General features: G+C 41.0%; 1 protein-coding gene across 2 annotated transcripts; it reads right to left on the bottom strand.

Annotated features, from left to right (window-relative positions):
• Positions 1–614: 614 nt before the first annotated feature.
• On the bottom strand, positions 615–20,974 carry NMNAT3 (nicotinamide nucleotide adenylyltransferase 3). Of its 2 annotated transcripts, XM_050308482.1 has the most exons (6): positions 20,855–20,963; positions 15,094–15,178; positions 12,952–13,088; positions 6,831–7,014; positions 2,674–2,783; positions 615–1,235 (listed from the first exon to the last, which is right to left on the bottom strand). In XM_050308482.1, the coding sequence occupies exons 2-6, from the start codon at positions 15,135–15,137 to the stop codon at positions 826–828; spliced, it is 885 nt and encodes a 294-aa protein (XP_050164439.1). In that variant the 5' UTR covers positions 15,138–15,178; positions 20,855–20,963; the 3' UTR covers positions 615–825. The 2 variants fall into 2 exon arrangements, with proteins under 2 accessions (XP_050164439.1, XP_050164440.1); XM_050308483.1 differs by lacking the exon at positions 15,094–15,178 and having other exon boundaries at positions 20,855–20,974.
• Between the last annotated feature and the right edge of the window lie 219 nt (positions 20,975–21,193).

Here is a 21,193-nt window from a genome sequence, read left to right as displayed (position 1 = left end):
TTCTCTGAAGGTGTCTTCTGTCAGAAATGAGAAACACTGATCCAGCACAACAGGCAACCAGCACAGAAGAGAACAGATTTTTCTGGCTAAAATTACAGCTCAAAGACTGAGCCCTGTTAGATAATTTCATTTATTTATTTTCCACTGTGTATTTTCAAATGGAACAACTGATGTTCCTCTTGCATATATTATCAACTCTGGGGCTTTGGCAACTACTTACCGTTGCAGAAGGCTCTGGATCAGAGAAGTAAAGAAACCCACTTTGAACGTGGGGATGAGGATTGTGTGGAATCTGAGTATCCAGAGGCTCAAAAGTAGCATAAGAGTTACATGTGTTTTGATGTGCTCGCATGAAAGAAAGATTTATTTCCATCTCTTGGCCAAACTGCCAAAGCTCAGAAAGTTATTTAGGGTCTTATAAAGTGAAATTTTAGCATGAACATATAGTGAAACATATCCGTATAAAGTTATGGTTCATTATATTTTGCTGTTTCCAACACTAAGCCATCTTCAGGCTAAAACAGCCTGTAAGATCACAGCATTACAATTTAGGAAAGTCCTATGTTTGACCTTTAGGCATTACTAAAGATGAGCATTCATTATGAAGACCTCCTTTCTTTTACTTTCACAAGGAAGCTGTTCTTTTCATACTTTAGGCTGTGCAGCTGAGCCGATTCGCTTACACAAGGATTCATGTATTTAAAACACCACACGATTTCAAGAAATTTCGGGCTGATGTGCTTTCTTTTTATTAACAAGAAACAACTTTCTGAAGGATTTTCAATGGAAAAGCTCCCTGGGTGTCGAGGTCAGCCCCTCCAGCCATCAGTCCCTCCGAGTGGTTGCTGTTGGGTTGTGCAGTTTCAGAGGCTGCAGCACGTCCCCCTCGTTCCTCCTCTCGCTCTCCTCTGTGTAGATGTTGTGCTGGGCAATGTAGGCTATGACAGGGTCTGGCAGGAGGTATTTCACACTCAACCCCCTGCACAGGGCAGAGCGGATCTGGGTTGCACTGATTTCGTTCTGAATCCATTCTTCCACCAGAAAGATGTTGTGCTGAAACTGAGTTAAAAGGTCAGATTCCCGGATAAACTGAGAGGGGTCAGAGCCAGCCCGGCTAATACAGACCAAACCAAACTTTTCCACTATTTCTTTGATGTCTTCTTCCTTCCAGAGATTGGGGGTCTTAAATGTCTGTAGAAAATCAGCCCCACAGAGCAGCTTTAATTCTGGTAGGACTGGAAAGACAACAGGAAATAAGAGATGTCTGTCCTTGCTCAGTTTTCTAGGAAGTTTATACTTAAAATTGGATTTAACTCATCACTTCTTTTCCACCCTCCCCTCATTTTAAAAATAATTTAGCTTTACTCCAGTTTGGTGAATTTTTCAAAAGGTTGCAAAAAAAAATCAGTTTAGATGTTGTGTCTCATCACAATTACTTTACCACCTACTTCATCATCGCTCAGCATATCAAACATTATCAGTACAGAGGTAAAGGAGAATTCTTTCTCCACTCAAGCAAGCCAAAAGGAGAGAGAAACAAATGAGGAGAATTATGACAAACTGTATCTAATCAACTACCTTACAATGACCTAGCTAGATAAACTACTGAATTTCATTTCACTTTTAGACAAATTTGAATCAGCAGAATATTTTACAGATATTTTGTCTTACGTGGCCATGGCATTTTCACTCTGTATCTTGGAGTAATGACCAGGAAGGATACTTCACCAGGACATTTTTTTTTGTTTTCTCTCCATTTCTTATTTGCTCTCCACTGCCTGAGCCCATCTCTTTCCTCAAACCTCTTCTGTGTAACTCATCATTATTCCGAGTATTTTTCAGACACTGACCAGGTATTTTCACAGCCTTGTATTCATGTGCATACAAATGAAGGGGGAGGATGGAGGTATTGCCTCCTACTTGTGGTTGTAGGTGGTTAACACATCTGCAAGTCTTCTACAAACACCTTAAATGAGCAGTTCAGAAAACAAGAAACGTCCCAGTGACGATGCACAAAAGCAGACCTTTTTTATTCTCTACCAGCTGCAAAGATACAACTCATCAACAACCATGAACAACTGAAATGTATTATTCATGGCCAAGAGAGGCTGCAACACTACAGGACAAATGCAATGTATCAAAACTCTAGCAGCACCCTAGCAAGTCATAGGGCCAGGGAATCTGATTAAACAGGAAACTGAGAACTGACATTGTTCCAGAACCTGCCAGACTTTTGCTGTCAACAGAAGCTTTTCTGGCCAGAAACACAGTAAACATCAAGGCATCAGCATCACTGGGGTGGTATCCGTATACTTTGTCCATTTTCCAATACTGGAATTACAATTCTAAGTAACCTCTGTGTTTTCGATACTTTTTATTCATATATTCTGTGCTTTGCAAAACAAGCAGGGCCACAACATACATCTCTGACATAGCTAAAGTTATGCTTATAAAACCAGGATTTAATACAGCTCCAAGGTCTCCTGTCTGAGTGGGAATTATTACAAAACACTGCACCAGCAGTTACATTGGCATGGCTTGTTTTTGGCAGGCAGCTCCAGCTCTCAACACTCACCAGCTACTCTGCTCAACTTTTTCATTATCAGTTAATCTGGGAAAGCTGCACAGCTTTTAATACTAAACAAAGAGTCATGTTTACAGTTATGAACCAACCTGGGTGCTCACAAGAAAGGGAATCCCCTGTGGATCTTTCGTTGGGATGTTTGTCTTCCATGAATTCCTTCTTGGACTGGAGCAATCTGAGTGATTCATTATAATGGTGCCTGCATTTAAAAGAAAGGCTTCTGTGTGAGATAATCCTCTCAGAGATGCAACAAAGCGATTACCTGGCACTTTCCCATTCAAGAACAGAGTCTGCCTTTATGCACTTTGGATTTGAATACAATTTGTTAAGAATCTGGCATATTCACTCTGCCATGAGATTAGTATCAATGCAGTTAACATTTTGTGGAATTCACAAGCAATGTCCTTTAATGGCACTCTGGTTTTGAAACCCCTTTTGAAATTCTGCCATTATGGCAGTTTTGGTAGCAAAAAAAAAAAATCCATTACAGTTAAAACATTGTGGAGGTTTTTGCTTGAAATAGGATTAAATCACACTTCAATCATTAGATTTAATTTCTTGATTAAATACAACTCCTCATGATCATGTTTTTAGAACATGTGCTCAGATTTCAGGAGACATTTTTGTTCTCTCTCCTCCTCTTCTCCATAAGAACATGTTCCCTGAGTTTTCACCTTGTGGTCTTTCCCTTCATTTTAATTGAAAGAATTCTGAGAAACTAAAAATACGCAATTCTTGTAAGATTTTTGACATCTGCTGTGCTTCTAATTTTACTGAGTTCAGATGCATGAAGGCAGTCAAGGATCCCGTTGCCAGCTTTTCCAGGTTTCCATTACTTTATTCTTTCGCTGCTCCTGATCACTGGTGCCCCCCTGCAATGCTGGTATTGCTATCTCATGTAGGGACCTTTTCTTTGATCATAAGGGGCAAGTGCCAGTGTCAGATCCAAACACCTGAACTCCCTTCCTTCCCAATCAGCACGGCCTTAACTGTTCAGAACAGTCCCTGGCCTGCACCATCCCGAGCCACGCTCAGGTGTTGCTCATATTGGCACCAACCACACATGCTTCAGGAAACAAGCTCATGGTTAGACAGGACAGGCAGGCCCAGACTCACATCAGTGTCCAATCTCTGTCGCACACATGGAGCTGAAATGACCATCAGCTCCTGTGTAACTGCATCAAAGCAACGATTCTGAGTTGCAAGGCACAGTGTGAATTCAGTGTGTGTACAAAGCCCTTGGAATGTCTGGTGTAAGGAACGAGTTTATAGTTTAGGGATTTAAAACTGCACTCTTCAAATCATGTAAGTACTTTAGCCACAAAAACAAGCTGCACATGTGTCAAGGATCTGCACCCAGACAGGCTGCAAAGCAACCCCCAGTAATTTTTAATGCTCAGCCACTGGCGAAAGAAACTGCACAGACAAGAGGTGAGGGACATATGGCAGCAGAGAGAAGGTTCCAGTAGCTTGGTCTGTGCCTTCCTACACTTCTAATTTTAATCCTGTCTTGTTGTAAACAAGATCCTATGTATAGTCAAGCACACTGACTGTGTACTGTGGTCTGACATTCTTGGGCCACGATTCAAAAACAAGAACGCTTGGCAAAGAGCTCCCTGCAGGAGTAACGTTACAGGCACTGCACAGGGGCTGTTCAGCAGGAGGGTTTCAAGGGCTGGAGCAGGAGGGTTATGTTGCTGTGAAGATACACCAAAAAGTACAACCAACCTGCCAGTTTATTAAGCATTTTCTGAACTGTGTATGAAGCTCTGAATAACTACAGAACTCAATCATAAGCACATCTCAGCAAAAGTTGGGTAATGCAGATCTTTGCCAATTCTTAATTAGTTAGGAGTATATCTGCACACCAATCAAATCTACAATAGAAGAGGAGCGAACGTAGCTCTCTGGTTACTGGCAGTGCTGTTTCCTTGGCTAGGAAGGGTATTCTCAAACAGTAGATAAGTGGAAATTAGCTCTATTATATTCCCTCCTGCTTTCAAAAAAAAAAAAAAGCCTTGGGATAGTCTCCAAAATTTCCATTCTCATTTAATGCACCACCGTAAGTGGGATGTGAGCTTTGCTACTTAAAATTCTTTTATGTCACCACTACTTGCGAGCCTCTGCAAAATCCACAGATTTTGATGAAATGTGACATTTTTATCGCACTCAGTTAAAACAAGTACTGTAGGAAAAGGCCATTCATGTATCTCAGGACAAAATGTTCCTCTGCAGTTCAGTGTACAACTCAAAATACTGATGAGAAGAGACATTCAGGTACAATAATGATTTCTGCCTTTGCCTGGCAATAGGAATATCTCTATCGGTACTGAAGTTTCCTACCTGAGGGAGCTCACAGAGAAGGCAGCAATTGCTTCTTGGGTCTTTGAGCTGGGAAGAATCTACAGACTAACCTTGAAACAACAACTCCACAATAAACCATTGCCTGTTTATACTTAGTAAGATTCTAGCTCTAAACCCAGCTCTTTTTCATCTTTTTTTCTACCTGTGACACTTACAATACGATGTAAAGCACAAACACCCACATGAGCATTCATCAGAGCTGCTTCCCCCTTCAAGGGACAGGGCTCAGCATTACATTATGGGACTGGTTCAGCTCATTAATACAAATCAACATTAGGAAAAAAATTATTTAGGCTCATTTCTCTCCTTAACAAGCAGCCAGTGTTAACATTTTGTGAATTTAATCATAAAACTAGAGGTTCGCTTTCTAGGTGGACAAGAAGTCTGGCTGTTCGTACCACATGGGTACTACTTTGCCTGAGCAGAAAATCATACATGTAGGTTTTATTTACTGTACCTCTTCTCCTAAAGGACTCTGAAGTGGATTTACAACTTACAAACCCAATCTTGCAAGCAGTACTGGCTTGGAGCTGTGCAAGATCAAAGCCTTTGTAAGTAGGATCACCTGATCTGTGAGATTTGTGACTGTTTCCTCTGGAGGAAAATAGTTTTACAGAACCGAAGTTTAGGACAAAAATCCCCAACCCAGCCAATACTGCAGAATAAACCTTTAGCTGATTTCTCACACTGGGATATACAGCTGTGATTAGAGAGAAGAAGAGGGTTTTCTGCAGAGACAGGGTGGCACTGTCAAGCCTTCCTCCCATCCCAATCCTATTCTGCTTCCTGGAGGGAAGGGGCAAAAGGAGCAAGTGGATATCTGTGTTCCCTCAGTGAAGCAAATAAAAGCTGAACTAAAAGGCTCCTCTAGTTGTTTTGTAAATATTTAGTGAATTCTTATGTATGCTTTTGTGAAGTAACAGGTCTGGCTTTTAATTGCTTTCGCAGGAGCCAAAAGATCTTCTAGGGCAGTTGTTGGAAGGCACAATTTAGAGCTTTAAGCTACACGTACCTGTTTCCACTTGGAAAATAACTTAAAAAGTGGGGGTAGAAATGAAGAATCAGTGACAGGTCTCAGAGCACATTTGCTGTAGACACCCAGGAAATCTTTCAGTTTATCTGCTGACTTCTGCAGCACCTTGTGTTTCCAAAAGATGGTTTAGCACAAGAACTTAGCTTTTTCATACCTTGCCTCATAATGCACTTCTTACCATATGGGAGAAGGCACGTTTCATCAGCTTAACAGGTTTGGGACAAATGGTTTAATTTTTCCTTCCAGCACAAAGCCCCAGCAAACTCAAAGAGATTTTGAAGGAAACATCAGCAGTGATGAGCTTGGGTTTAACTTGCCATTAGAGTTAATAAGGAAACTTTTCAAGGAGGTGTGAATAGATAAACCTGGAGGCACAATAACGCTAACAAAGCTAATCTGGAATAGGGATGCTCCTGAAGAATTGAATTGTTTGTAAACTCACTTTCTGATTACGATCTCTATTACCTGCTTAGAGATTTAAGAACAAGAAAAACAACACGGAGAGCCAAGAACTTTTCCTGCAGAACTCTTTCAGTGGCCAGAATTTTGCAGAGTCTTTCCCCATGCATTGAACTACTTAAAGGGCATTAGTGCAGTGGTTATTACCCAGGTTTGGGGAAAGCTTATCTGCTTTGCACTAGCAAAGGAAAATCTCCTGGTGAGGAATCCTGACTTCTGAAGGAAAGGGATGTGAATTTTCACTGCCCACAGGTACAATGCTTTGTTTCACAGCAAATGAACACAACCAGACACGTCCTGCTTTGCCTGGGTGTTCTACAGGAGCGAGGTCTGTGCATTGACCTGGCAGTCAATAATTTCATAAAGACAGAAAACAGATAATGTGATTACCTTAATACTTTGACTGTCTCTATCCATGTCTCCTGCTCACTCTCCCATGGATCAACTCGAATCCAGTCAGATGTCTTCAGTGCTAGTTTAGCCATTGCTATCCTGTGCCTTGCTGAAACCAAGCCTTTCTTTCCATAGTTGTCATTAACAGGAGACATTATGCCTTCAATCACCTGATACCTTCCTTTTGAAAAAAAAAGAAAAGAAAAATGAAAATTATGTCCTCTTCACAGAACCTTGAAAATTTAGGGTGGATAACACCTTGGGAGCTCATCTAGTCCAACTTCTTCACAGGTTAACTTTCACAATTAACTACAAAGTTATAAGACACTATCGAACAACTTGGTTTGGGTTTTGTTTTTAATACATTAACAGCAATTAAAGTGCAGCCTTTTTGTTCCTCTGTGAACTGCTCACAATTACTATCAATATGTTTATCCTGTTATATGATCCATAAAGGAAAGCTGGATGAACAGACAATTTTAAAGCAAGTAGAGATATGAATAATTTATGTTGCAAAGTACCCAATTGTTAGATATGATTAAGTTTCATAGTCCAGTAATTACAGCTTTGATACAGCCAGAGCAGTGGATGACTTAACTAACACTACTTTGTTCTTAAGCATCTGATGTTTGTTTATCAAAATCATTGTGCCTTCTTGGGCTAAAGCAAGAATTATGGCATATTATTGCAGCTGTGATTAATGTGACTCAGACACATCAGAAGATTCAAGAACAAAGATGGGGCTAATGGAGTCTAAAATGAGACTTACAAACACCAGCTTAGCAGACACTGAAGTCCCTTTCTATCTGGCTGATCATGTTAATTAAATTTCAAAATACGCCCATACTTTTCTATTCCTGTAACATCATGTAATCATTAACACAACAGGCACTTTTTGTTAAGATTTTGCAGCTCTGTCCTCAAATCAGGAAACGAAAATGTAGTTCTCATTTGATAAACTGTCAGTCATTACTCTAAGCTGCAACCCTCAAGAAATGGAGAGGAGAGGAAGGGTGTCTCAACTGAACCAAATTATTTCTAATGTAACACTTGCATTTTAAATAGCTATGCTAAATATGGTACTGAAGGGGAAAAAAATCTTCTTTTTTTTCTAATTCAGTTGTTTTAACAAAGAAAATTAAATGCAGCATGTTACCTCTATTGTTTGTAATGAAAACAATACCCCTGGACTCATAATTTCTGATACTGGCAATCCAGTAACTTCACATTTATTTTGATACAATAGGGTAAAATTTTCAAAAGTACTTCATAGAGTTGGACTTAAAAAATAGCATTAAAATTCAGTGAGATTTGCAGCCTCTTAAGATGTCATTTCATCCTGTTTTGAAACATTCTCATTGAAGGCAAAATGAGCAAGATAAAACTTTCCAGAAACATGCAAAGATGAGCATATAATTAAGTGCATCTCTTGATCAGAAATTAGAAATAATTTCACTTGATTTATGAACAACAGTTATTCTCTGGTAGTCTGATATTATACAGAGCTATAAAAAATTGTCATTTAAAGGGAAAGAAATTACAGTTTGAAGTAATTTCTCATTTAAAGGGAAAGAAGGTACAGTTTGAAGTTATTAGTATGTTAACCTTCTTAAAAGGTTTTTCCTACACAATAATTTTATTTTCCACATTTCAGTTTCTTTCTTTTCAGTTCCTACAGACATAAATTGTTCCCTTATATTTTAAATGAATATATTAAGTGTAAAAATTAAATTTCTGTGAGCTCATGTTAACCAAGAACGATGTGAGTCTGTCATAGCCCTGTGAGTTGTCACGATTTCAGTCTGTAGCCTGGCCTAGAACTGCATTAATGGGATAAGAGCTTCTGAGGCCATATCAGCTTGTTCCAAAGCAGAAATGAAAACAACTAGAAGAGAAAAATGAAGGTTGGTAACGTTTGATAGTCAAACACAGGAAGTGTCTGAGATGATTCACAGCTGAGTAACCCACACTGTGCAAACACGATGCCCATGAGAGCCTTCCACCTAAAATTACAAGCTCTAGCTGTCAAAACATAGGAAAACATTTTATTGCTGGCTTGTAATAACTTGTGTAATTTGAAAGCTCACCTATTCAAATATGCCCCTCAGTTCTGGCAGGCATGCAAAGAGGAAATCATGAAATTCTATCACCTTGGGCTCTTCTTAATGTCCACCGCAATTCTCCTCTCTGGCCCATGAATTATTCCAGGTAGCTTTAAACCTTTCTTTGTCTAGAATTGTCTGCAAATTCTATTTCTCTGGAATGGTAATTTTTTTCATCCTGAAGTGTCTTGTTGAAACAAGGCATTTGTTGAAAATGGAAGTTTTCATTTCTTCATTGAAACAGCTACTGGCACACTTGCTTTTACAAATACAGATAGTTACTGGACTATATAATTTCTTTTATCAGCCTTCTATGTGTGACTACACAGAGATTAAAATCACATGACAAAATTCTGTATTGAAGCAATAGCAGTGGTTTCCCTTGAACCCACAAGAAAGCCACAGTTATCCTCCCAGAACTCTCAGCCTATTAAGGCTAGGAAAACAAACACATGAATTTGTTGTTGTTCCATTTAAACTAAAACGTTAATTTTATTTATAGGTTATAATTAACTGGGGTGGAGAGAGGGATATCTAACATCTTTGTTCAGATTAAATATCAAAATATCCTATGCCTACCTTCCCATGACATGCATGTAGGGATTGCCAAGCATGAAAAAGGAAATGACAATAAGCAAGAGTTTTTTTACTTCGTGTTCAGTGACCTTCTGTGAGGAGAATTCAACAGAAGGAAAATCAAAGGGGTAAACAATTCAGAAACTGTTGCATTGGAAGTGAACACACACAGTAAATACATCAGAGCACTAATGGACAGTCTTTGAGGAGAGTTCTCCATAGGATGGATGGCTTTGCCTTCCCCACTGCAGAGTGCAGGGAGGATGCGCTGGTGAATTCGATGAGCTGTGCGAACACTGCAGTGACAGGAGCACCACACAAACACAGCTCAGAGCACCTGGCTGAGTGAGCTGCAGGGCCTGGAGGTGCAGATTTACCTCCACGCTCAGACAGCCACAGAAACATACTGTGGCTCCAGGAACTCCTCCAGCAGATGAGTAACTGAGCGTGCACAGTGATCAGTCCTCAAAGAAACGCTCACCCATCTCCACACAGCACATCCACAGTAAACCTTTCGTATCGAGATCTCAAAATACAGCTTCACTTCTACAGTGTTCACTAGATCTGGACAAAAAGGAGTGTCTATGAAAATGAGTATTTCCCTGAAAAGGATGGATAAACCCACCATTTTGAGAGTAACAATGTGAGTAATAAAATATTGTAGCTCTACTCGTAAGACACCTTGTTCTCAAATGCTCTCATCCACGTAACATGACTGGGAAGCAATGGTTGTCTCCAGTGATGTTACAATACAGGAGGCTGTGATTCCAAAGGCAAACACAGAGGTAACACAAATACCACTGCAAGCTGGGGATGCTCACCCTTTATTCTGCTGAGTTTTACAGTAAGACAACAAAACTTGTGGAACAGAAACACACTTACACTTCTTCCATCTAGGAAAGCATCATTCAGAAAAAGGAAAGTACAAGCTTCAAGAAACGATTTTAGAACAAGGGATTGAATCTCAGAAAATTTTAGCTCTATCTGAGGATGGGTAAGGCATCAAATTTGCAGGAGTGCACTCAAAATCCAGATAAAGAGAATCATTAGAGTCATCCAGGCACACATTGTATTTAAAAAGCAGCATGACAATATTTGTTGGTTGATATTAGCAGAGAAAGGATGAATTACTTGACATGTGGCAATGAAACTGCTTAAAGTACCAGAAACTCAATAAAATTTCCCACTTGAAATAGGGATGTATGAAAAATAAGATTAGCCAGCATTTGAAACTCAAGTGATGTACAAAAAGCTGGCAGAGAGAATTACTGGAGCTGTCAGTCAGGATGCACATCAGGGATAGTCAGGTCATTCCTGACAGCAAAACCTGACTCTGAAGTCACAGCATCATTAAGGTTGGAAAAGTCCTCTCAGATCGCTGAGTCCAACCATTAACACAGCCCTACCGAGTTCATCACCACGACACGCCCCCAGTGACAGATCCACTGCCTTTCAAACGCTCCCAGGGTTGGTGACTGCAGGGAGCTGCAGCCAAGCCACTTCACACCTCATCATTGCAGTCCCATTTGTAAGGGACAACTCCTGCAACAGCACAAACTGAAGCCATTCCCACAGCCTGGGTAAGGGTCCCTTGCCATGGTTAATTCCTCCCTCCTGCTCCTCACCTTCCCAGGCACTTCCAAGTGCGCTGCTCCCTCTGGAGAGGGAATCCCTGGGCACACAGCAGCCTCCTCCCTCAGGTGGAACAAACTCTGGCCGTGTATCACCACTGCTCTCCAGCCCCACTATCACCTCCCTCTCTGCAGCCGGTGCTTCTCAGCAAATAAGCTCCAATTTCTCCCGTCCTTCCCCGGGTATTGGCACAACTGGAAACAGGATTAAAATCGTGAGGGAATTTTTGTATATCCATACATAAAAACACACATACCTGCACTTACAGATACTTCAAATAAAGTCACCTCTACTTGCAACGGGTAACTGAGGATTCTTGCTTTGCACTGTGGGCAACCCAGACACAAGTGAAGGGTTTCTTTAATGCACAAAGCCCTAACACTTGTAAGTCTTCACACATTAAACTAAGAAGGCAAAAGACAAGTCACACCCCATCCAGAACTAAGCACTGACACCGGAGAGGTGCAATGTCATGCACAATTTCCATTTCACTTTTAGGGTGATTTTTACCAGACTTCTTTAAGTAACCTTCTCTGAGTAAGGGGTGGAGTCTCATTACACACATCCTGGAGCAGACTAGACAATGAATTGTGATTCAGACAGCATCCTAATTCATTTCCCAGTTCAGTTCTTCTTCCAAACTAATGAAATGTTACTGGACTATAATATATGACTTAAACAGAATTACCAATTGGTCTCACATTACCCTCCTGCTCCTTGCACACCTGGGCAGCAGAATCAGTTACAAAATTACAGTGAGAAAAGTCAATTAAAATATCTTTTTAACCCTTTTTTCCCCAGTCTTGCAGGAAACCACAAAATAATATTAAAGTTTTAGGACAACAGAGTTTTGTAGAGGCTGCCCTCTGAGCCAGCTCTGCAATTCTTCCTCGTGAGGGTCAAGGTATTCTCACAGTACACAGAGAGTAGGTAGTTGCTGCATTTACTGCACAGTGGTATCAGTGGGTTACCACATTCTCTCCCCTGCCTCAGTTTTACAGCCAAATTCCTTTTACTATTATTTGCTGTTCAGGTTCCTACTGAACCACCTTCCTGAGAACTTCTGTCAGATTCCAATAAACTACAATTCCCTCAAAACTGCTTCCAGAAACATAAATGCATATTTTAGCTGCCAAATGAAAAGAAAAAAAACAAGAAAACCCCCTCAGCAACTAAAGAGCTGATCAAGCTTAGAGTTCAATGCCTCTCAGTGGCTTTTTTGATTCTTGCTTAAGTTCCTGATGTTACCCACTTTCTCCTTTGTAGCCAAAACGTTCTATCCCGCTGACATCTCGCTTTTTGATTTCCTTTATGAACAAATTATTTTCCTAGAATGGAAAAAGTGCCTCTTAGTGAAGATGGATAACGAATAATTAATGTTTCACCTTTTCTCCAGTTCCACCTGGCCGTCAGAACCGCTACCTGTAACACTTCTTACTAAAACACAGCGTACCATAAAAACATGAAATTTGAACATAAATGATTCTCCTAAGTCTCAGAATTATTAAGCATGCTCCTTCACAAGGCTCAGCCAGTTCCATGAATACGATCCTAAAAGTGCTGATAAAACTTTCACTTTGCTTGCACAAACACTCATTGTACTTGTTTCCACCCTGAGCCGAAGGAAGAGGCAGTGCTACACTTCCTACACTGAACATGCCACGAAAGCCTCCATATTAAGTGATCAGTAAAGAGAATTAAAATTAAGCCAGACATAAATGGAGAGCTTATCCAAGCAAGTACTGAAAATCTTTCTTCCTTTCCCCAGCACAGCCCTGTGTGTGTGACCCTGTCCCCACCTCACTGACCTGTCTGGTGCAGGTGATCTCTGGCCAGCTCAAACAGCCGCAGGTGCATGTTTGTGATGGGGTTAAAGGAGCCACAGGCTAGAAGGATGACAGGGATCCTGCTCTTCATCCTGACAGCAAAACATGAAAACTCCACTCTAAAGAGAACAAAAATTAAAATAAAAGACAAACTTGACAAAGAGAAGCCCCTGTCCCTTCTTCCTACTCTAAAAGAAGCAGCATTTTCAGAACTGTGTATTCGTGGAGCATCAGTGACGTAGCAGGAGATCAGTCCAGTGTATCATCACAGCACACAGCGAGTCCCTGCTCAGAAACACTTTCTTTGTTATTAATTAGGAGAACATCAACACATTCTCTTTCCCCATGTATAGAGATGGATACAAAGTACTTCTAGAAATTCAAAGTGTCATTGGTATCAAAAACTGACAAATTTTTGAGTTTTTTTTTTTTTTTTTTTTTTTAATTTCTAACCTGCATTTGTCAGAGAACAAGGGTTTGTTCTGTCTGTCAACTGCCTGCCAGTCACTTTGGAACCTGCAGGCCTGCTACGAAAGCAGATTTTATTTTTTTTTTTTTTACAGTAACTCCTTACAATGAACCTTTGCAACATGTGACAAAACCTGACCTGCAAGCCCCAAACCCACAGGTCTGAATTCCGCTGCCTGCAGGCAGGGGGCCAGCTGGCAAACACTTCTAGCCAGATTATCAGCATTTGCCTGGACAGTTTCCTTGTTGGATGGCAGAGCAATGGATACTGGATAGAGGACAGGGAGCAGCAGGGAGGGATCCTACAGCTGTTACAGGAAAACGGCAGGGACATTAAAAAGCCATGAGCAGGGAAATGGGAAGGGAGCAATGCTGGCAGGAGCCTCGCTGGGGCATTTACAAACAATCCTTGCAGTTAAAATGTTAAAATGTCAGCCACCTCAGCCAAAATCAGTTTAAATTAGTCACTCTGCTTGGAGCTGCTCATTTGCACAGCTCTTTTTACAACTGATCCAGAATATACTGGCATGGTAAAAACACGGATGTCCCCCACACACGTCTGTAAATTCAATTTCTTTTCCTAGATTTGAAATCTCTACAATGCTCACAATGATGTATCATACATACACTATTCCCCCCAATCTCCCTGACCTCCAGGCCTCTCCACCAGATGTTAGCAGTCTTCCTGCAGAGGACCTTTGTATCCCAATCTTCAGCAGTCAGTCTTGGGTTAACAGACCAAATCCAGTCCTGGGTTCTGTGCTCTGTTCAGCCAAATCTTACTCTCCATCTGCAGTACGACCAAGTACTGCAGCTTGGACCCTACCTCTTATTGTTTCCAGTCCTTATATTCCCTTTTTTTTTAACTTCTCTGACTTAGAAAAATTTAATAATTATGGTTACAACAATGTGAAGTTGATGTTTTGTAGCTGCCAACTCTACCAGTTCATTTACAGAGGATTTACAGCCCTGAAGCCTGGGACTGTACCTCTGAACAGCATTCAGTGCACCCTGAAACGAATTTTAATATTTCCACTTGTGACACATGAGCAGTTTGCAAAGTTTTATAGAGAAAAATTCTCTGAAGCATAAGTGCTGTTTGTAACTTGAACATTTAGTACTAAACACAGATATAAAGATTCTTTCATAATGTTTTTATTTTCCTGTACTCATCTCTCCTATCTCCCATCATACTCAGGGAGATATGCCACGGACAAGGGACTTGCTGGCAGAGCCATGGGAAATGAGCAACAGTTTTATGGTTACAGTTGTGGCAGCTGTAGGAAGCACATCTCATAGCACCCTCTCCTCTCTCTCTCCTCTGCTTTACTGTCCCTCTGTGGACACCAAACTAATACAGGAAAACTGTGTGCAAAATTTGCGGGTTGTTTATTCACAAAAACCAACACCGAAGTTTTAGTTGCCATATCAGCAGTTCTGTAAATGCACCTTCATTGTCTTTTTGCCTTGGAATACTGAGCAGAACATTGGTATGTGCCTGGGAGCTCTCCCATGGGTTGGTCCATGGCTCTGTGAGCTCCCTTCTGTTCCCGTGAAGGGTGCTTTACATTTCCACAGTTGGTCTTTCATTTGCCATCTTAGTTGAATGACTGCTTTTGATTTTCTTTTAATTCTATAGACTACTCTATTTCTCACCTGAAACAAAGGTGTTGGATGGTTTGATTGCAGCTCTTACTCATTCATACCCAGGAGACCCCAGGGAAAGCCTTCAATGTAATTCCTAATGATAATCAGACAACACCAATAATGGAAACTCAAAACTCAAGCCAACATCAATAAAAAGAATAAAAGAAAACAAACAAACAAGAATATAATAATATTAAACATGTAATGAAGATGTGTTGCATAATATGTTTTTATGCATATATACACCCCGATTTATAAAATCTACTTATATATTAAAAAAACATAACCATAAGAGCAGTGGTTTTATTCCTACTATCCCCAATATAGTGTATCCTAAACCTATTCAACAGACCTAGTACAACTCTTAAGATTTCAAACAAAACTTTCTGATGCAGCCACTGTCTTGGCTGGTATTAAACACTTATAGGTTTGAAATCGTTAGAACTCCACTCAAAATAACAGGGAAAAAAAAGGGAAGTTAAGTGGTTTTTCAGCTAAGCTCTCTTGAGAAATCAAACACAGGAGTAAAAACTCCAAACACAGAGCCTGTGTGCCCTGCCCTGGGCACTTGTACCAACAGCCCTGGCCAAGCAAGTGTCTCCCTGTAAATGCCAGTCACCTCCCACCCGAGTGTGTGCAGCTGGGAAAGCCTTCAGCAACATGGTACATCATGTGGCAACACACAGAAGGGCAGGTACCATCACATTTAAGCCATATAGAAAAGGGTTTATGATGGACAAATCACTATAATCTTCATTAGAAAGTTCCAGCAAGTTCTCTTCCCATTGCCGATATCCCTACAGTATGTCAATAATAGATGATGGAACAGATGACCACAGCTCAAGTTCTGCTGAAATTCAGGAATTAGAGCCATATCTGATTAATTATCAGCAGCACAATGGAGTGCTGAGCAGTGCAGGCTGATTCACGAGCTGTTAAATGAGTAAACTGGAGAACAAGACACTGATCTGTGCACGCTCTGAGCCACTCACCCTTGAGGTAAAATTTCCACAAAGAACAGAAATAAACCAAATCCTAGCACAGGATTAAAGTGTTATCTCCTCCTGGGAGCTCGAATCTAGATTAATTTAGATGAAATTTAGATTTGAACAAGTTCAAAGCTGCCCATTTCCATTCTCTTACTGGGCCACATCATTAACTCATATATATTCATGTAGATGCACTGAGTCCAGCTGAGTTACACCAAATGACATTATCAGAATATTTTGGCTGTTAGACATATTCTCAAAGTCAGAAAATAAAAAATACCTTTTAGTAGCTGACCCAAATCACATCAAACCACAGTACACAAATGTCCCTTAAAAATATGCCTGGATATCAGATTTTCTCACACTCTAAATAATGAGAGCCACTCCTGTAACAGAAGTTACTTCAGTCAATAAGTTCCCAGCATGTTCTGTCACTGAAATCAATCCTCTGCAACAGTGACCAATATTTACCAGTCTATCTCCACATTCCACTTTAATAATGAACATAAGTACCTGGGTGAGATAAAAAATTAAAAATGTACAATCTAAAGTGATATTTTATTTACTCATCAAAAAGTTTCTCACCCCAGCAAAGAATAGTTTGTTTCAGTATTCACTGGAGCAGCAGCACTTTACAAAAATAATCCCTGCTTTTTCACATGTATCTTTGAAGAGCCAACAAAACCTCTTCATCAGTTACATCTCTGAGATCAACCTAAACCTTTCTCATAGTTGCTTTTGCTTTTAAAGATTTTTTTCTTCTCAATAAAACTAGTCCTCTGTTTTCAGTTCCCAATCCCAACTGTTTCTGCTCCACTGCTACAAAGAACCTACAGCTGAAAGGAACTAAACCAAAAAAAATCACCATAAAAAGTACACGTGGATGAAGCATGAAAAAATATAAATAATAAATTGAGCACAGGACTCAAGCAATCTGAAATACATGCAAATATTGAACCTCTAGTTAATAATGCACGGGTATTGCCTGCAGTGATTTTCAAGTGCAAAGAAATTGAGCAGAACTATTCTTTAGCACAACTTTGAAAGGATGGTGTTCACAACACACACAAAACAGAGCCTGTGAGCTCAAGTCAACAATCTCATTCTTTAAGCCTGTGAGCTGTTGCAAGTTTAGACCTTGTAACCAGAATTACACAGTGGGGCACAGGAGTGTCTGGTCCCACGAGTCCCCAGAGATGCTCCCATGATAGTATCCTATAGGAGATATTTTTTCTTCATATTCTTAATAAGAAGAATATTATATTTTATTAATATTCTTAATCATCCTGCAAAATAATCATGCTTACAGGCTGCCTCTTGCTTGAACAGCAATAAGGGATGCAACAACTCAGCAACAGGGAATTCAGAAACCACCATTCATGCACATCAGCAGTAAACTCCCAAATTTGAACATGCCTATATGTGCATTTACCAAATATTTTGAGGTCATTAGATTATCTGCTGTCCTTAAACAGTAAACATGTAAAGAAAAAGCAAAGCATAACGCTCCTAATGTTCTTTCTCTGCATCTCTGGGAAAAGGAAGAAATAATCCCTATTTTGGAAACTGCCCATAGAGCATTTGACAGTATTTAGGCACAGAGATCTGTCACAGTTCCATCTGGTTACAAAGCCAGTGATACCTCCCCAACCCAGACTATGCAGAAAACAAGTAAAATAAGACCATCTTGTCCAGCTTCCCCAGCCAGTTTGCTGGGAAATGCAGGATCTCAGCCTGCATTTCACAACAGCAGGCCCTGCACAGTTTGCAGCACTTCCACAAGGTCACAGGGACACAACCAACTCCAGGCACCTGCTTGTATTTATTGCAGGATAAGCTTTATAATTACTTACCCAGTAATCCCCCGTGATCACTCAACACCTAACTCCCAACTCCTTTCCTACTTCTTGTGCCCATATCACACAAATAAGTAAGTTTTTTATTCTTCTACAGTTGTATAAACTACTCTAAGTAAAGCCAATACTCATCCTTCTGTTTGCACGTATGAGTCAGTCATCCACGAAGAACAATATATTGATTTACAGAAAAAAAGAGGATACATGCAGAACTAAAACCCAGGGCGGTTATTTTCAAGCAAACAAACTGCTGATTTAGTGAAAACACCAACTTATCTGTCAAAACAGTCTCTTGCTAAAACTTGGGAGTTCCTTTCGAGAAGCCACTCAGAGTGATTTTTTTTGCCTTTCATCATCGTTGTAATTTTCTTATAACTAGCAAGATACACTTAGCATAACCTAAGGCAAATCTCACAAATACAGCTTGCACACAAATGGGAGATATTTAAGTGGTGAAGAAAGCATCTTCAATCACTAACATTTGCTTTTATGAAGCTGGCTTTAAAAGGCAGCAAACTAATGAAACATCTGAAAGTGCTACTGTAGAACATTCAGATGCAAAATAATCATATAGAGCAACCAGAGGGAAATGCAGGATTTCCAGAAAAAACAGCAAGACCAAAGTTAAAACATCAACATCCATAATCCCACTAATTACTTTTGGGTTTCAAAAAAGGGATCACTATTTGCCATCATGCTGCGTTAGGAACAACTAATTCCTGACAGAGTTTATATGGTCAGGAAAGAACATCTCACTGGCTCTTCAGTTATATGGAGCAGGTCTTCCAGCAAAGTAAAGAATTAAAAATAATAAATTAAAGTCCTGGCTAAGAAAGCCAGCTCTCTATGCTTTGAAGTTTACCTGACCACTTGTAAGAAGGAATGAATTGTGCAATATATACAGAACTGCTCAGTTTGTTAAGTGCATGATAGGCCTGATTTTCCTATGAAACTTCATCTACTATTTACTGCCAGAGGCAACAAACCCAGCTCAGAACTGAGGTTAATAATGAATATATCAGGCTGCCTCTTGAAACCATGTGCCCTCCTGCACACACTCAGTAGCATCCAGCTGCCCTAAGTGTAGCCTCCCTACCAGTGAGAAACCTATTAGCAGCTAAATTTTTAAGCCATCAAAATGCAAAGCATCATGTGCATTTCTTGCACTAATATATGAATTTTCCTAATAAGACTGAGGATTTTGCATAGCAATCAAGCAGTTTAAGTGAAATGGCTCCTAGGCTCAAGAGTTCACATTGCTTCTTATCTTTTTATTTTAATTAAATGATTGCTTTGGAACTCTACTTGTCTCGTACAACCAAAGAATTTGGAAATTACACAGGCATGTATGTGCCCTGCCTATTGTCCAAAATTACACAGGATTGAGGAAAGGTACCAAGACCATCACATGGGGTATTGTCTTAGTGCTACCAAAAACCTGGGTGGGACCAAGTCTTGACTGCTCTGAGCAGTTCTGGTGTCAGCTCAGGATGGGCAGTTCAAATAGCCAAGTGAACAGAGCTACCGCTGTCCAGGAGAGGCAAAAAATGCCAGGGACTGTTTTGGTTTGGAGAAGAAGAGCCTGGGGCAGGCTACAGCTGAGTTTTACGGAATGATGAAGGCACTGGTTAAACTGAATGCACAACTCCCTGCATCCCAGACCTAGAGGGCAGTCAGTGAAAGCAACACCAAATTTCACAAGAGGCAAAAAGGGCACTCTGGGAGGATACATCCATGTGTGGTGCCCCCAAGGAACACGAGGTGAGGCAAGAGGCCAGGTTAGTTTCCCTAAACTGCATCTCCTCTCTCCATTGCCTGTGACAGATCTTATGTCTTTGAAGCTCTCCATTATACTTTGTGAGCCTAAAAGGCTAATTTCTTAGTTTCTTCTAGTTATTGTTAAGAAAAATGCTCAATGCTTGGTGAGGGAACATCCACACTTTTTTTTTTTTTTTTGAGTGGCAGTTGCACTAAAACAACAACAGGGGCAAAAAAATATAGTTGTGAAGTTGGCTGGTGAGATGCTGCCAGTCCTCCTTCAGGGCACCTGCTAAGGCCAGGGCAGGCAGCTGTGGGTTAACAGCTTCACCCAGCCAATGTAATCTGCTCCAGATGCAGCAATAGCTACTGACACATTTTATGAATTAAGTCCTTAGAAATCATCACTGCGATGAAATCCAATCTGTCTAATTAAATTATTGTAAAAGGCAGAACCTCAAATAGTTCAAATTCCCCTCTGACTGGACTGTCACCTATTGTGTCCTCAGTTCCCCTTTGCAAAGTCCAGATCATCGAAACACTAATTAGCTTATCACAGCTACACCGCAGTCTAAAATGTGTATTTCTGAAGCGACAGGCATGAAGGTAATTTACTGCTAAACCCACACAGTGGAGCTGGACTTCAGCAGCGCCTGTGCTGCTGCAAAGCTTAAAGAAAACAAACATCAGGGACTGCTTATATATTCAGTTATAAAACCGAACCACAGCTGTTGCACAAGGGGGGGAAACAAGCCCTTAAAGTGATGTAGAGGAGAAAGATGAATTACACCAAAAAAAAAAAAAAAAAAAAAAAGTAACCGTATACGCACACAGATCTACAATTCTGGATCTATGCTTACGGTGTAATTGACGTGGCAAGTACAACACGGGCATACCGAGGCCTACCCGACCCCTCCGCGCTGCGCTCCGAACCCCCCGCGCCCTTCCCGCCCTCAGCCCCGCTCGGAGCCCACCCCGATCCCCGATCCCGGCTCCTGCCGCCGCCTCCTCCCCTCCCTCCTTCTTTCCCTCCCTCCTTCCCTCCTTACCGCGGCTGTCGTGGCCGCTCTCCCCGCCTTCCCCGCCAGCTCCGCCCGGGCCGCACGGCGCGGCCGGCCCTGCCCGCGGCACCCGCAGGGAGCGGAGCGGGGAGTTCTCTGTGCTCACCTGGAGGTGACGTCCCACGCTTTGCCTTCCTCCTGGTATTCCTGGTTTGTTTAAGGACGGGCCCTGCGGCTCTAGGGCTGCGCTTTCAGTGTGACGAGATCGAAAAGGGTTCCCGAGTTCGTATGGATTTCTCAGAGGCTGGGAGTAAGGGAGCTCAGGTTTCTCGGTGTGTGGAATGGCCTCGTGGAGTCACCTCCTTCTCAGAGGCTTTGGGGTATTTTGAGAAGTCCAGAAACGTCACAAAGTGCGTGTTAAATAGATTCTGCAAATAGCGAAGTCCAGGGAATTTTAAAATAATTTATTTCTCTAATTTCTACCTTGAAAAGAAGACTAAACACG

The sequence above is a fragment of the Myiozetetes cayanensis genome, unplaced genomic scaffold, assembly GCF_022539395.1.
Source record: "Myiozetetes cayanensis isolate MyiCay16 unplaced genomic scaffold, myiCay2020 scf13, whole genome shotgun sequence".
Lineage (NCBI taxonomy): Eukaryota > Metazoa > Chordata > Aves > Passeriformes > Tyrannidae > Myiozetetes > Myiozetetes cayanensis.
This window is presented reverse-complemented; position numbering and strand designations above follow the sequence as displayed.

What these genes read in the sequence shown, in the direction of transcription:
- NMNAT3 (XM_050308482.1), bottom strand. Translation starts at nt 15,137, where the DNA reads ATGAGTAAGAGCTGCAATCAAACCATCCAACACCTTTGTTTCAG. An exon ending in AGATCACCTGCACCAGACAG is followed by an intron (nt 7,015 to 12,951) that starts GTCAGTGAGGTG and finishes TTTTTTCAAAAG; the next exon opens with GAAGGTATCAGGTGATTGAA. An exon ending in GAGACAGTCAAAGTATTAAG is followed by an intron (nt 2,784 to 6,830) that starts GTAATCACATTA and finishes TTTTAAATGCAG; the next exon opens with GCACCATTATAATGAATCAC.